Source organism: Panthera leo, chromosome C1, assembly GCF_018350215.1.
Source record: "Panthera leo isolate Ple1 chromosome C1, P.leo_Ple1_pat1.1, whole genome shotgun sequence".
NCBI classification, from domain to species: Eukaryota; Metazoa; Chordata; class Mammalia; order Carnivora; family Felidae; genus Panthera; species Panthera leo.
In genome coordinates, this window is record NC_056686.1 from 45,554,082 (window position 1) to 45,567,757 (window position 13,676).

The 13,676-nt window shown below is 37.0% G+C and overlaps 1 protein-coding gene across 1 annotated transcript in view; it reads left to right on the plus strand.

Annotated features, from left to right (window-relative positions):
• PRKAA2 (protein kinase AMP-activated catalytic subunit alpha 2) overlaps window positions 1–13,676 on the plus strand; it is an 80,387-nt gene that overhangs the window by 45,341 nt on the left and 21,370 nt on the right. Inside the window, exons 3-4 of the mRNA XM_042951742.1 lie at window positions 4,143–4,236; window positions 4,931–5,075. Coding sequence (XP_042807676.1) covers window positions 4,143–4,236; window positions 4,931–5,075 — 239 coding nt within the window. The remainder of the gene's footprint in view (window positions 1–4,142; window positions 4,237–4,930; window positions 5,076–13,676) is intronic.

Consider the following 13,676-nt stretch of genomic DNA (forward strand, 5'->3'; position numbering starts at 1 on the left):
GCGCAATTGATGGTAGCAAAATTGTGGAAAAAATTTACTCTCCAGTGGTAGATTGGATGAATAAATAGCTTCTCCATTAACAGGAGAGTAGATCAATAAATACAATGAAATATTATATAATGGTTACATCAAATAAGTATAGCAAACACAGCATTGTGGATGGATCAATAAAACAGGTCCCAAAATACTACATATAGCCTGATACCCTTTTTTTAAAGCTGAGAGCAATTAAAATAAAAATATACGTAAGAGTATGAATTTTACATACATATGAAGATAAAGGGACACACACACACACACACACACACACACACACACACACACACACAAATGTATAAAAGAGAAAGCAAGGGAAGCAGGAATGGGATTCAGGATGATGGCTAACTTGTTTGGGGAGAAGCAGTAGAAGGGGGAAGAGGACTGCATTGTATAGTTAGCTGGAAGGTATTGTTCAGGTCCTAGGTTTTTGTTTGGGTGATGGGTTTGTAGGTGCTTATATTAAAAATTGTAATTAAAAGTAGGCCATTCATGGACCAATAAATGAACTAAGAATAATGATTACTAATTTCTTTAATAACTGACTTCTAAATAAAGAAAAATATGCTATATATGCAGCTATATAAATAATTTTAAATCTCTATGGATGTAACCATCAAGGAGGTTTACTCATGAATATTGATTTTTGTCTAACTTTAGACAGATTTTTCCTGAGTTCTGTATGCTATTTAAATGGATAGTGCTTAAAAATGCATATAACTTGGTTAGCTGGAGAATGCTTGAGGTTTTGGGGGATACTGGAATTTTTTTGCCTAATTATACTTTTTCTGAAAAATGTTTCTAAAGCATGTTAGTTTACTTTTCTGTTGTATTAAGAAAATGATGATATGAATGAGTTTCATGATTGAATTTCTTATAATGCTTCAATGTGGTTATTATTTTGGAAGGCACAAAAATTTAGCTTACTCTGGCTCGGTTTACGAACATAATCCTGGAATTTGCCTTTTTACCTAAGTCCCACTATGAAACTGTTTTCTTAGGGGCGCCTGGGTGGCTCAGTCAAGCATCCGATTTCGGCTCAGGTCATGATCTCACGGTCCATGAGTTCAAGCCCCACGTCAGGCTCTGTGCTGACAGCTCAGAGCCTGGAGCCTGTTTCAGATTCTGTGTCTCCCTCTCTCTCTACCCCTCCCCTGTTCATGCTCTGTCTCTGTCTCAAAAATAAACAAACATTAAAAAAAAATTAAGGAAAAAAAAAGAAACTGTTTTCTTAGGATTTCTTTCTTTTAAAAATCATGTTTCTTCTTGTCTTGACTTCATTCTAGTTAACTGAAATTTTATTCATTGAATTTTTGTTGTAATATTGCCCTAATTATTCTGGTTTTGGCTCCGAGCTGGTCACAATTATTATTATAAAAGTGCTAATTTATTTATTTACTTATTTAAATGACTGCTTTGTTACAGATACTTCACTAGGTGCACACTCAATCACTGTATAGATCACCAGCTGAGGTACAAGCCCTGAAGGGAAGGGAGTGCTCTGTGAGAGCAGAAAGGGTGACCTGGGCTTACGGAGTGACCTTCTCTGCTTAAGCGGAGATATAAAGGCTGACTGGTGGCCAGTTACAGGTCCGGGTACAGGTCATAGTACAGGACTCACCTTAGTAGGCACTGCTTAGACAGATGCTGAGGCAGGAGCAAGTGCAGCACGAATGAACGAATGGAAGAAATAGTGCCCTCTAGTGGTGGGAATCAAAGATGAGACAGTGTAGACACAGGCGTGGGGGGGGGGGGGCGGGGCCTGATTCACTCAGCACCTAAGAGCACTGGGAACTCCCTGAAGATTTTAATTAGGAGGCTACTGAAGAACAGATTCATGTTTTGAAAAGAATACTTGTCTGATGTCTGTCTTCCTCAGTGAGTGTAGGCTCCGCAACTAGAGACAGGAGCCATTGATCTCACCGAGTGCAATACATGTAGATTTGCAACAAATAGTAAATGTCACAATTTAATAGCTCAGTATCTGGCACACGGTATAAGTGCTTATTAGTAATGTTGGCTGTGGTTTTCATCGCTCTAGATTGGCCTTTAATGTGCACCGTGGCTACTTTGGAGTTAGAGGTTTCATGAAATAGTTCAATCCAACAGTATCCACTGAAGACCTGTGATATACGTGGAAGAATCAGCAGCTAAGTTTATTAGAATTTCATCACTTGTTTTTTTGTTATGCCCCAAGGATGTAACAGAGCAGAAAAGCGATAGAGAATTCTGTTAATAAACCAGATTAGCCGGCAGTGAGTTGACTAGGTGCTCCTGCTTCACACTATTCATTTTATTCAGTTAGAGTTTGGTGCCTGGTAAGATTGCTCTTACAGAATCATTTCTTCTGGAGTTCTCAGGTAAAATTCTCTTTTCATAGTTCATTTGAAGTAATCTTAACTTTATTCTTCAGTGGTGTTAGTTTATTTTATATAAAGTGGTTACTGTGTCATTTTTCATCCAAAAGACTAAAGATTGCTATTAGGAATATTTTTTTGAAGATCTATAATCATTTTTATACTGTAGCTTTAATATTTACTTTTTTCAAATGTTTAATTTACACATGATGTATCTTTTCTTAAAATATATAGTATGTGGTTACATGACCAACTACCGGGCCATTTTCCTTTCCTTTTTAATGGGGAATAATAACCAGAACCACCATGTAGCACATACTTGCTTTCGTGCACATTAGTAAAAAGTACTCTATCAGGGTGGACGAATTTACCGAAGGGGTCTCCTGCTTCTGACACATTGAACAGGGTAGCATCTGGGCCACTTTTCAACTCCTACTTGTGTCTTCATTGGGTGCCTGGAAGCCATGCAAAAACTACACAGCTATACTTAGTGGCCCTAAATAGTAACTCAGTAGAAATCACATATTGCTCACAATCAGATTATAGATATCCTTTATAAACAAAGTTAAAACTTTAATAATTGTATTTAACTTGTTTTCAAAACTTTGTTAAAATTGTGTATATGGGGAGAAGTCTTTTATGAAATTTTTTTCAAGTAGAGCTAAGATTCTTATTTTTTTAATGTTCTCAGCTTTGCCGAGAAGTCAGTTTAAGAAATATATATATAAACACACATTCATATATATGTCTATTTAATTTTTTACTATGGAACGTTTTTGATGTATACAAAAAGTAAAGTGATAAAGCCTCATGTATCCATCATTTGGCTTCAATGATTGCCAGTGTACTGTTTTATCTGCTTCTTTCCACTTCTCCCACCCCAAATTATTTTGAAGTAAATCCCAAAATATTATGTTTTTAATCTCTAAACTTTTCACTATCTGCTCTGGAATATAGACTCTTTATTTAAAAAACACAAGCATAGATCATTATAACACCTAAAAAATTAAAGTGATTAACAATATTATCAACCACCCAGTCATAATTCAGACTTTGGTTCATAAATTTTTTTTAAAGTTTATTTTATTTTGAGAGAGAGAGAGAGACGGAGGGAGAGAGATCAGGGCAGGGTGGGCAGAAAGAGAGAAAGAGAATTCCAAGCAGCCTCCGCTCTCTTAAGTGCGGAGCCCAGTGTGGGGCTCAATCTCATGAACCGTGATAGATCATGACTTGAGCCGAAATCAGGAGTCAGATGCTTAACTGACTGAGCCACTCAGGTGCCCCTTGATTTGCTTTTAACCTATAGCTCCCCCCTCCCTTTTTCTTTTCTCACGTTTTATTTGTTGAAGAAATGGTTATTTGTCCACTTTCTGCATTTTGCTGATTAAATCTCTTGTATCATTTAACCTTAACAAGAGTATTTTTAATTTATGTTTCAATATGATGCTTGATCTCCAGACTATAAAAAAAATTGTTTAAATGGAGACATTAATGCTTACTTTTTCAAGAATGACGGATTTCAAAGAATTTGTAAACACAAAAGGGAGGATCTGAAGAAAAGTCCTTAAGCCTCAGAAAGGAGAGAATTTTGTAAAGCTATGTTTATAGCTCTGTGATTGTTTTGATAATTTGTTGCCATCTTAAAATATTGTAAAGCACTGGAATATAAAATTGTAGCAATAATATACTAGCTTGATTTTTTAAATTAAACTAACATTTTTTTTATGATTCTTTTTATTTACAAAAAAGATACCAGGTGATCAGCACTCCAACAGATTTTTTTATGGTAATGGAATATGTGTCTGGTGGTGAATTATTTGACTACATCTGTAAACATGGACGGGTGAGTAACTTATTATCTAGTACGATAAACCCCTAAGCTAAGAAAGAGGATAGTAGGAAATAGTAAACCACAAAGATACCTACAAAGTCAGGGTTGCTTCTGTAATAAAGCCCAACTAAAGATACAGAATAGTAGACATATTTTCTTTCTTAAAAATATACATTTCAAGGGGCTCCTTCCTGGCTCAGTGAGTGCAGCATGTGACTTTTGATCTTGGGGTTGTACGTTCAAGCTCCATATTGGATGTAGAGATTACTTAAAAATAAAATCTTAAAAAAAATACACCTTTTGAAATACTGATTTTAGAGAACATGTTCCACTTAGTTGCCAACATGATATTTGTGTTTTCAGAATGAAAAATCTGTTGTATAACATGTTGAAGCTTCAATTATTTTCTTTTCGGAGCACTTTCATAGAAGTTCTGTTTTACATTATGTTTGTTGATTGCCTAAAACATTGTGCACATTTAGTGATATTAATTGAAAATCAAATCTTCCTAGCAGCACAGAAAAACCTTGTTGATTAACATGTTGACCTTTAATGCAAGTTTTTGGTTTGTTTATCTGATTTGTTGAAAATTCTGACCCAGTTCTAATTAGCTTACACAGTTACGTTTGGGTTGATTATAAAACTGAAACTCTTGCTACGAAGATGTCCTAAATATTCTTAGTGCAGCTTCTGTTATACTTGCTAGGTTGAAGAGGTGGAAGCAAGGCGCCTCTTTCAGCAGATTCTGTCAGCTGTGGATTACTGTCATAGGCATATGGTAGTTCATCGAGACCTGAAACCAGAGAATGTGCTGTTGGATGCTCACATGAATGCCAAGATAGCGGATTTTGGTATGTAACTCCAAGGTTGTTCAGAAATGTACTGGTTGCCTTTTAAAAATGTGTCAGTAGCAAGTGTTAAGGTACGAATTTGCAGGTTCAACTTTGCAAATCCTAGACCATGAAAAGGGATTAGTTGCGCAGTCTCCAGGCTACCTTATTGTATTCATCTAAACAGTTTTTTAAAATGCAAATACTTCCAGAGAAGTTAGGGCTAGCTTCAAGGTAAATCCATTTAATCTGCATTTCCTTCTAAAGGAATTCTTAACTGTTATTTTTGTGGGGGTCACAAACTCCTTTGAAAATCTAATGAAAATATGGAAACTTCCTTTGATGAATGTACTTCAAGAGGGGTAATGAAAATTTATATGCAGCTTTGGAGACTTAAAGTCTTTCTGAATTGATCAAGGGTAAAATCTAACAACTTGCTAAAAGAATAGGAGTTTTGGTCAAGAGTAAACAAAAAGGTGAAATGTAAATTTAAGGCACCGAACACTTTCTGGGGTAAACAAACCTGGAAAGAGTACCATAGTAGAGAGTTTGGCAGAAACATTAGAAGGTGAGAGATTATAAAAAGGTAGAAAGGTACCAGAGTTCAGCAGTGCTTATTTATAATTTTTGTAATAATTTTGTATATAATAGTAATAATTGTTATATAATAATATATAATATAATAATTATAATATTATAATTATATTATATATTATATATTTATATAATAATATATAATTAATAATTATTAATATAATATATAATTGTATTATTTATATATTTATTTATATTTAATATAAATATATTAATATTTTTTATTAATTATTTATATATAAAATATATAAATTTATATATAAAAATTTATTAATTATTTATATATAAAATATATAAAAATATATAAATAAATATATTTATTTATATATATAAATATATAAATATAATTAATAATTAATAATATAATATATAATATATAATAATATATAATATATATTTATATATAATTATAATAATATTGTATAATTTTGTATAATCTTTAAAAACTAGGAAACTTGGGCAGGCCCCTTTTGGGACACCCGAGTGGCTCAATTGGTTAAGTGTCCTACTTCAGTTCAGGTCATGATCTCACAGTTCATGAGTTTGAACCCCACATCAGGCTCTGTGCTGTTGGCACAGAGCTCATCACTTCAGATCCTCTGTCCCCCGCCCCTCTCTCTGCCCCTCCCCACCAGAAATAAATAAACATTAAAAAATTTTTTTAAACAAGGAAACTAGTTTCCCTGTTTCACTTTCTTTTCTTTTTAAAATTATAAAAATTTATTTCTTCATAATTTATTGTCAAGTTAGCTAACATACAGTGTATACAGTGTACTCTTGGCTTCAGGAGTAGATTCCCATGATTCATTACTTACATACAGCACCCAGTGCTCATCCCAACAAGTGCCCTCCTCAGTTTTCTTCACTCATTTTTCCCTCTCCCTCCACCCCCCCCAGCAACCCCCAGTTTGTTCTCTGTATTTAAGGGTCTGTTATAGTTTGCCTTCCTCTCTGTTTGAAACTTATTTTTTCCCCTTCCCCACGGTCCTCCATTAAGTTTCTCAAATTCTACATATGAGTGAAAATATATGATACCTGTCTTTCTCTGACTGACTTATTTCACTTAGCATAATACCCTCTAGTTCCATTCATGTTGTTGCAAATGGAAAGATTTAATTCTTTCTCATTGCCAAGTAGTAGTCCATCTTCTTTATCCATTCATCGGTTAATGGACATGTGGGTTCTTTCTGCAATTTGGCTATTGTTCAGAACGCTGCTATAAACATTCGGGTACATGTGCCCCTATGAATCAGCACTCTTGTATCCCTTGGCCAAATTCCTAGCAGCGGTATTTCTGGGCCATAGGGTAGATCTATTTTTAATTTTTTGAGGAACCTCCACACTGTTTTCCAGAGTGGCTGCACCACTTTGCATTCCCACCAACAGTACAAGAGGGTTCCCATTTCTCCACATCCTTGCCAACATCTGTTGTTGATTGAGTTGTTAATTTTAGTCACTCTGACCAGTGTGAGGTGGTATCTCAGTGTGGTTTTGATATGTATTTCCCTGATGATGAGTGACATTGAGCATCTTTTCATGTGTCTGTTGTCCATCTGAGTGTCTTCTTTGGAAAATGTCCATTCATGACTTCTGTCTGTTTCTTCACTGGATTATTTGTTTTTTGGGTGTTAAGTTTTGTAAGTTCTTTATAGGTTTTGGATACTAACCCTTTATCTGATATCTGATAAGTCATTTGCAAATAACTTTTCCCACTTGGTCAGTTGCCTTTTAGTTTTGTTGATTATTTCCTTTGCAGTGCAGAAGGTTTTGATCTTGATGAGGTCCCAATAGTTCATTTTTGCTTTTATTTCCCTTGCCTTCAGAGACATGTCGAGTAAGAATTTGCTGCGGCTGAGGTCAAAGAGGTTGTTGCCTGTTTTCTCCTGTAGGGTTTGATGGTTTCCTGTCTCACATTTAGGTCTTTCATTCATTTTGAGTTTATTTTTGTGCATAGTGTAAGAAAGTGGTGCAGTTTCATTCTTCTGCATGTTGCTTTCTAGTTCTTCCACCACTGTTTGCTGGAGACGGTCTTTTTTCCATTGGATACTCTTTCCTGCTTTGTCAAAGATTAGTTGGCCATACATTTGTGGGTCCACTTCTGGGTTCTCTATTCCATTGGTCTATGTATCTGTTTTTGTGCCAAAAGCATACTGTCTTGATGATTACAGCTTTGTGTGCTAGAGGCTAAAGTCTGGGATTGTGACGCTTCCTGCTTTGGTTTTCTTTTTCCACGTTACTTTGGCCATTCAGGGTCTTTTGTGGCTCCATACAAATTTTAGGATTATTTGTTCTAGTTCTGAGAAGAAATACCAGTGTAATTTTGATTAGGATTGCATTGAATGTGTAGATTGCTTTGGGTAGTATTGACATTTTAACAGTATTTGTTCTTCTAATTCGTGAGCATGGAATGTTTTTCCATTTCTTTGTGTCTTCTCGAATTTCTCTCGTAAGTTTTATATAGTTTTTAACATACAGATCTTTTACATCTTTGCAACTGATTTCTGTACATTGATTTTGTATCCTGTGACTTTGCTGAATTCATGTATCAATTCTAGCAGCTTTTTGATGGAGTTTTTTGGATTTTCCATGTAGAGTATCATGTCATCTGTGAAAAGTGAAAGTTTGACTTCTTTGCCAATTCAGATGCCTTTTATTTCATTTTGTTGTCTGATTGCTAAGGCTAGGACTTCCAACACTATGTTAAATAACAGCGGTGAGAGTGGACATCCCTGTCACGTTCCTGATCTCAGGGGGAAAGCGCTCAGTTTTTCCCCCTTGAGGATGATACTAGCTGTGGACTTTTCATATATGGCTTTTATGATGTTAACGTATGTTACTTTTATCCCGACTTTCTTGAGAGTTTTTGTTATGAAAGGATGCTGTATTTTGTCAAATGTTTTTTCTGCATCTATTGAGATCATGTGGTTCTTATCCTTTCTTCTATTAATGTGATATATCACACTGATTTGCAAATATTGAACTAGCCCTGCAGCCCAGAAATGAATTCCACTTGATCATGGCAAATAATTCTTTTAATAGACTATTGAATTCGATTTGCTAGTATCTTGTTGAGAATTTTTACATCCATGTTCATCAGGGATATTGGCCTGTAATTCTCCTTTTTTGTGGGGTCTCTGGTTCGGGAATCAAAGTAATGCTGGCTTCGTAGAATGAGTCCAGAAGTTTTCCTTTCATTTCTATTTTTTGGAACAGCTTGAGAAGGATAGGTATTAACTCTGCTTTAAATGTCTGGTAGAATTCCCCGGGAAAGCCATCTGGTCCAGGACTCTTATTTGTTGGGAGGTTTTTTTTTTTTTAATGCTTTATTTGGTTTTGAGAGAGAGAAGCGCGCACAAGTGGGAGAGGGGCAGAAAGAGACACACACACACACACACACACACACACACACACACACACACAGAATCTGAAACAGGCTCTAGGCTCTGAGCTGTCAGCACAGAGCCCAACGTGGGGCTCAAACTTGGGAACAACGAGATCATGACCTAGGCTGAAGTCAGATGCTTAACCAACTGAGCCACCCAGGCACCCCTGTTGGGAGATTTTTGATAACTGATTCAATTTCTTTGCTGATTTGGGTCTGTTCAAATTTTCTGTTTCTTCACGTTTGAATTTTGGTAGTGTGGGGGTGTCTAGAAATTTGTCCATTTTTTCCAGGTTGTCCAATTTGTTGGCATATAATTTTTAATAGTATTCTCTAATAATTGTATGTATTTCTGTGGTGTTGGTTGTGATCTGTCCTTTTTCATTCGTGATTTTATCTATTTGGGTCTTCTCTCTTTTTAAGAAGTCTGGCTAGGGGTTTATCAATTTGGTTTATTTTTTCAAAAAACCAACTCTTAGATTCATTTATCTGTTCTCTTTTTTTTTTTTGGATTCTGTATTGTTTATTTCTGCTCTAATCTTTATTATTTCTCTTCTTCTACTGGCTTTGGGGTTTCTTTGCTCTTCTGCTTCTAGTTCCTTTAGGTGAGCGATTAGGTGTTTGTATTTGGAATTTTCTGGTTTCTTGAGATAGGCCAAATTGCAGTGTATTTTCCTCTTAATGACTGCCTTTGCTGCATCTCAGAAGGTTTGGACTGTTGTGTTTTCATTTTCATTTGCTTCCATATATTTTTTAATTTCTTCTTTAATTGTCTGGTTGACCCATTTATTCTTTTTTTTTCCTATTTATTTACTTTAATTTTTTAAATTTACATCCAAATTAGTTAGCATGTAGTGCAACAATGATTTCAGGAGTAGATTCCTTAATGCCCCTTACCCATTTAGCTCATCCCCCCTCCCACAACCCCTCCAGTAACCCTGTTTGTTCTCCATATTTAAGAGTCTCATGTTTTGTCCCCCTCCTTGTTTTTATATTATTTTTGCTTCCCTTCCCTTATGTTCATCTGTGTCTTAAAGTCCTCATATGAGTGAGTCATATTATATTTGTCTTTCTCTGACTAATTTCACTTAGCATAATACCCTCCAGTTCCATCCACGTAGTTGCAAATGGCAAGATTTCATTCTTTTTGATTACCGAGTAATACTCCATTATATATGTGTGTGTGTGTGTGTGTGTGTGTGTGTGTGTATACACACACTGCATCTTCTTTATCCATTCATCCATCGATGGACATTGGGCTCTTTCCATACTTTGGCTATTGTTGATAGTGTTGCTATAAACATTGGGGTGCATGTGTCCCTTTGAAACAGCACACTTGTATCCCTTGGATAAATACCTAGTAGTGCAATTACTAGGTCATAGGGTAGTTCTATTTTTAATTTTTTGAGGGGCCTCCAAACTGTTTTCCAGAGTGGCTGCACCAGCTTGCATTCCCAGACCCATTTATTCTTCGGTAGGATGTTCTTTAACCTCCATGCCTTTCCAAACTTTTTCTTGTTGTTGATTTCAAGTTTCATAGTGTTGTGATCTGAAAATATGCATGGTATGATCTCAGTTTTTTTATGTTTATTGAGGGCTGTTTTGTGACCCGGTAACTGTTCTGTCTTGGAGAATGTTCCATGTGTACTTGAGAAGAATGTGTATTCTGCTGCTTTTGGATGAAAAATTCTGAATATATCTGTCAAGTCCATCTGGTCCAGTGTATCATTCAAGGCCATTGTTCGTTTATTGATTTTCTGCCTAGATGATCTGTCCATTGCTATAAATGAAGTATTAAAGTCTCCTGCAATTACCATATTCTTACCAATAAGGTTGCTTACGTTTGTGATTAATTGATTGCTATATTTGGGAACCTGTGTGTTGGGGGCATAAACATTTATAATTGTTAGCTCTTCTTGATGGATAGACCCCATAATTACAATACAGTTTCCTTCTTCATCTTGTTACAGCTTTTAGTTTAAAATCTAGTTTGTTTAAGTATGACTACTGCAGCTTTCTTTTGACTTCCAGTAGCATGATAGAGGTTCTCCATTCCCTCACTTTCTGAAGGTGTCCTTAGGTCTAAAATGAGTCTCTTTTAGACAGCGTATAGATGGATCTTGTTTTTAATCCATTCTGATATCCTCTGTCTTTTGACTGGGGCATGTAGTCCATTTACATTCAGAGTTCTTACTGAAAGATATGAATTTAGTGTCATTGTGTTATCTGTAGGTTTTATGCTTGTGGTGATATCTCTGTTCTTTTATAGTCTTTGCTGCTTTCCACTCACAGAGTCCTCCTTAGGATCTCTTGCAGGGCTGGTTTAGTGGTTATGAACTCCTTCAGCTTTTGTCTGTCTGGGAAAACCTTTATCTCTCCTTCTATTCTGAATGACAGCCTTGCTGGATAAAGGATTCTTGGCTGCATATTTTTCCTGTTCAGCACATTGATTATTTCCTGCCATTCTCTTCTGGCCTGCCAAGTTTCAGGGAACAGGTCTGCCTCTACTGTTATGTGTCTACTCTTACAGGTTAAGGCCCATTTGTCCCTAACTGCTTTCAGAATTCCCTCTTTATCTTTCTTTTTTGCCAGTTTCATTATGATATGCCATGGTGAAGACCTATTCTTGTTGAGTCTGAAGGGAGTTCTCTTTGCCTCCTGGATTTGGATGTCCACTTCCTTTCCTAGATTAGGGAAGTTCTCCGCTATAATTTGTTCAAGTAAACCTTCTGCCCCTTTCTCTCTTCTTCTGCTGGAACTCCTAGGATACAGATATTATTATGTTTCATTGAATGACATAGTTCTCTAATTCTCCCCTCATGATCTAGCATTTTCTTATCTCTCTTTTTCTTGGCTTCATCATTTTCCCTAATTTTATCTTCTATTGCTGTCACTGCATCTCGTTTATTTTGCACCTCATTTGCAGCATTTCTCAATTCGTTGTGACTATTTCTTAGTTCTTTGATCTCTGTAGCAGTAGATTCTCTGCTGTCTTCTATCCTCTTTTCAAATCTAGCTATTAATCTTATGACTGTTATTCAAAATGCTTGATCAGATAGATTGTTTATATCTGTTTTGATCAATTCTCTAGCTGTCATTTCTTCCTGGAATTTCTTTTGAGAATTCTTCCATTTCATCATTTTGGCTAGTTTTCTGTCCTTTATGTGTTTTAATAGCTTGTTATATGACCTGCACCTGCAAGCACAATTATATTAAAAAGTGGTCGTACACTGTCCAGAACCTGGCCCTTCAGGAGGTGTTTTTGGAGTGTGTTGCATGCTCTCTGTTGTTGTGACCCTGGCTGCTTTATGTCGTTACCTGTAATGGTAGTTTGGCCCTTCTACTAGGCGTGCTTTGATTTGTTCATTGAAGTAACTCTGAAAAAAATTTAAAAATGGGTGTGGTGGTGGAAGAAGCCTTATCCCATACAAAGAGAGAAATGACGGGTGGTTAAAAAGAAAAGAACAGCAACCAAAAAATTGACCAGGTAGAGAATCAGAGAAGCTATATTGCTTAATCCAGAGAGAGAGAGAGAGAGAGAGGAAAATAGAGAAGGTGATACAGGGGTGCCTGGGTGGCTCAATTGGTTAAGCATCTGCCTTAGGCTCAGGTCATGATCTCATGGTTCATGGGTTTGAGCCCCACATTGGGCTCTGTGCTGACAGCTGTGGAGCCTACTTGGGATTCTCTGTCTCCCTCTCTCTCTCTGCCCCTCCCCTGCTCTTTTTCTGTCTCTCAAAATAAATAAATAAATAAATAAATAAATAAACATTAAAAAAAAAAAAGAAAAAGATACAGAAGAGATGTAAAAAGAATGGATTAAAAATTATCTGCTTAAATAAACCAATCAGAATTAGAAGTAATAAAAGGAATGAAGAAAAAAAATTATATAAAATAAGAACTGACCAAGAGTCAAATCAGAAAATGCAAAACCACTGGACTGATACCTGATGGTGCCTTGGAACCTGTGACTGCGGTGCTGGTCTGGAACACTGTCTGCTTCAGTGTCAGTCTCGCTTCCGTAGATATGCATTTACCAGGCACGAAGGGGCGTGGTTTGGTGTAGGCAGGTCCTGCCTGCACTGTGGGTCCGTTGTCCCTTCCCTGAAGCCCAACCTTGTTGGCGATGGGGAGAAAAATGGGGACACCCCTGTCTCTCCTCCCCAGACCAGATGTCTCCCACTGCTCTGTTCAGGCTGTCCACACAGTGCCATGCAGACACAAGAGGGCCAGTTTGTCCCACTCCACCATCTCCTGCACCTCCCAGGCACTTGGCTAAATTCAGTCCCTGATGTCATAAAGGATCGTGCTCCGTGCGCCCCAGTTCTGGGGTAGTGCCGCTCTGGGCCTGGGTGGCAGGTGTCCGCAGGGTCTTTTGTCTTTAGAGTGGATATATACCTTCTTCCCACAGCACTCAAGGGAGGGGGCTACTCTCTCCGACTGCGCCCCTGAGCTCGCTACCAAGCCTGGGTCTGGCTCTCCTCCTCCCCAGGCGTGCATACAGGGCGGCAGGCTCCAGTCCGGAGAAAGACCTGCAACCCTGGATCGTGTTAGATATTGGTTCTTTCTCTATTTTTTCTATTCCCCGGTCTGTGGTTTTTCTCTTGTCCAAATACAGCCCTACACTTCCACAGCCTCTCTTTCTC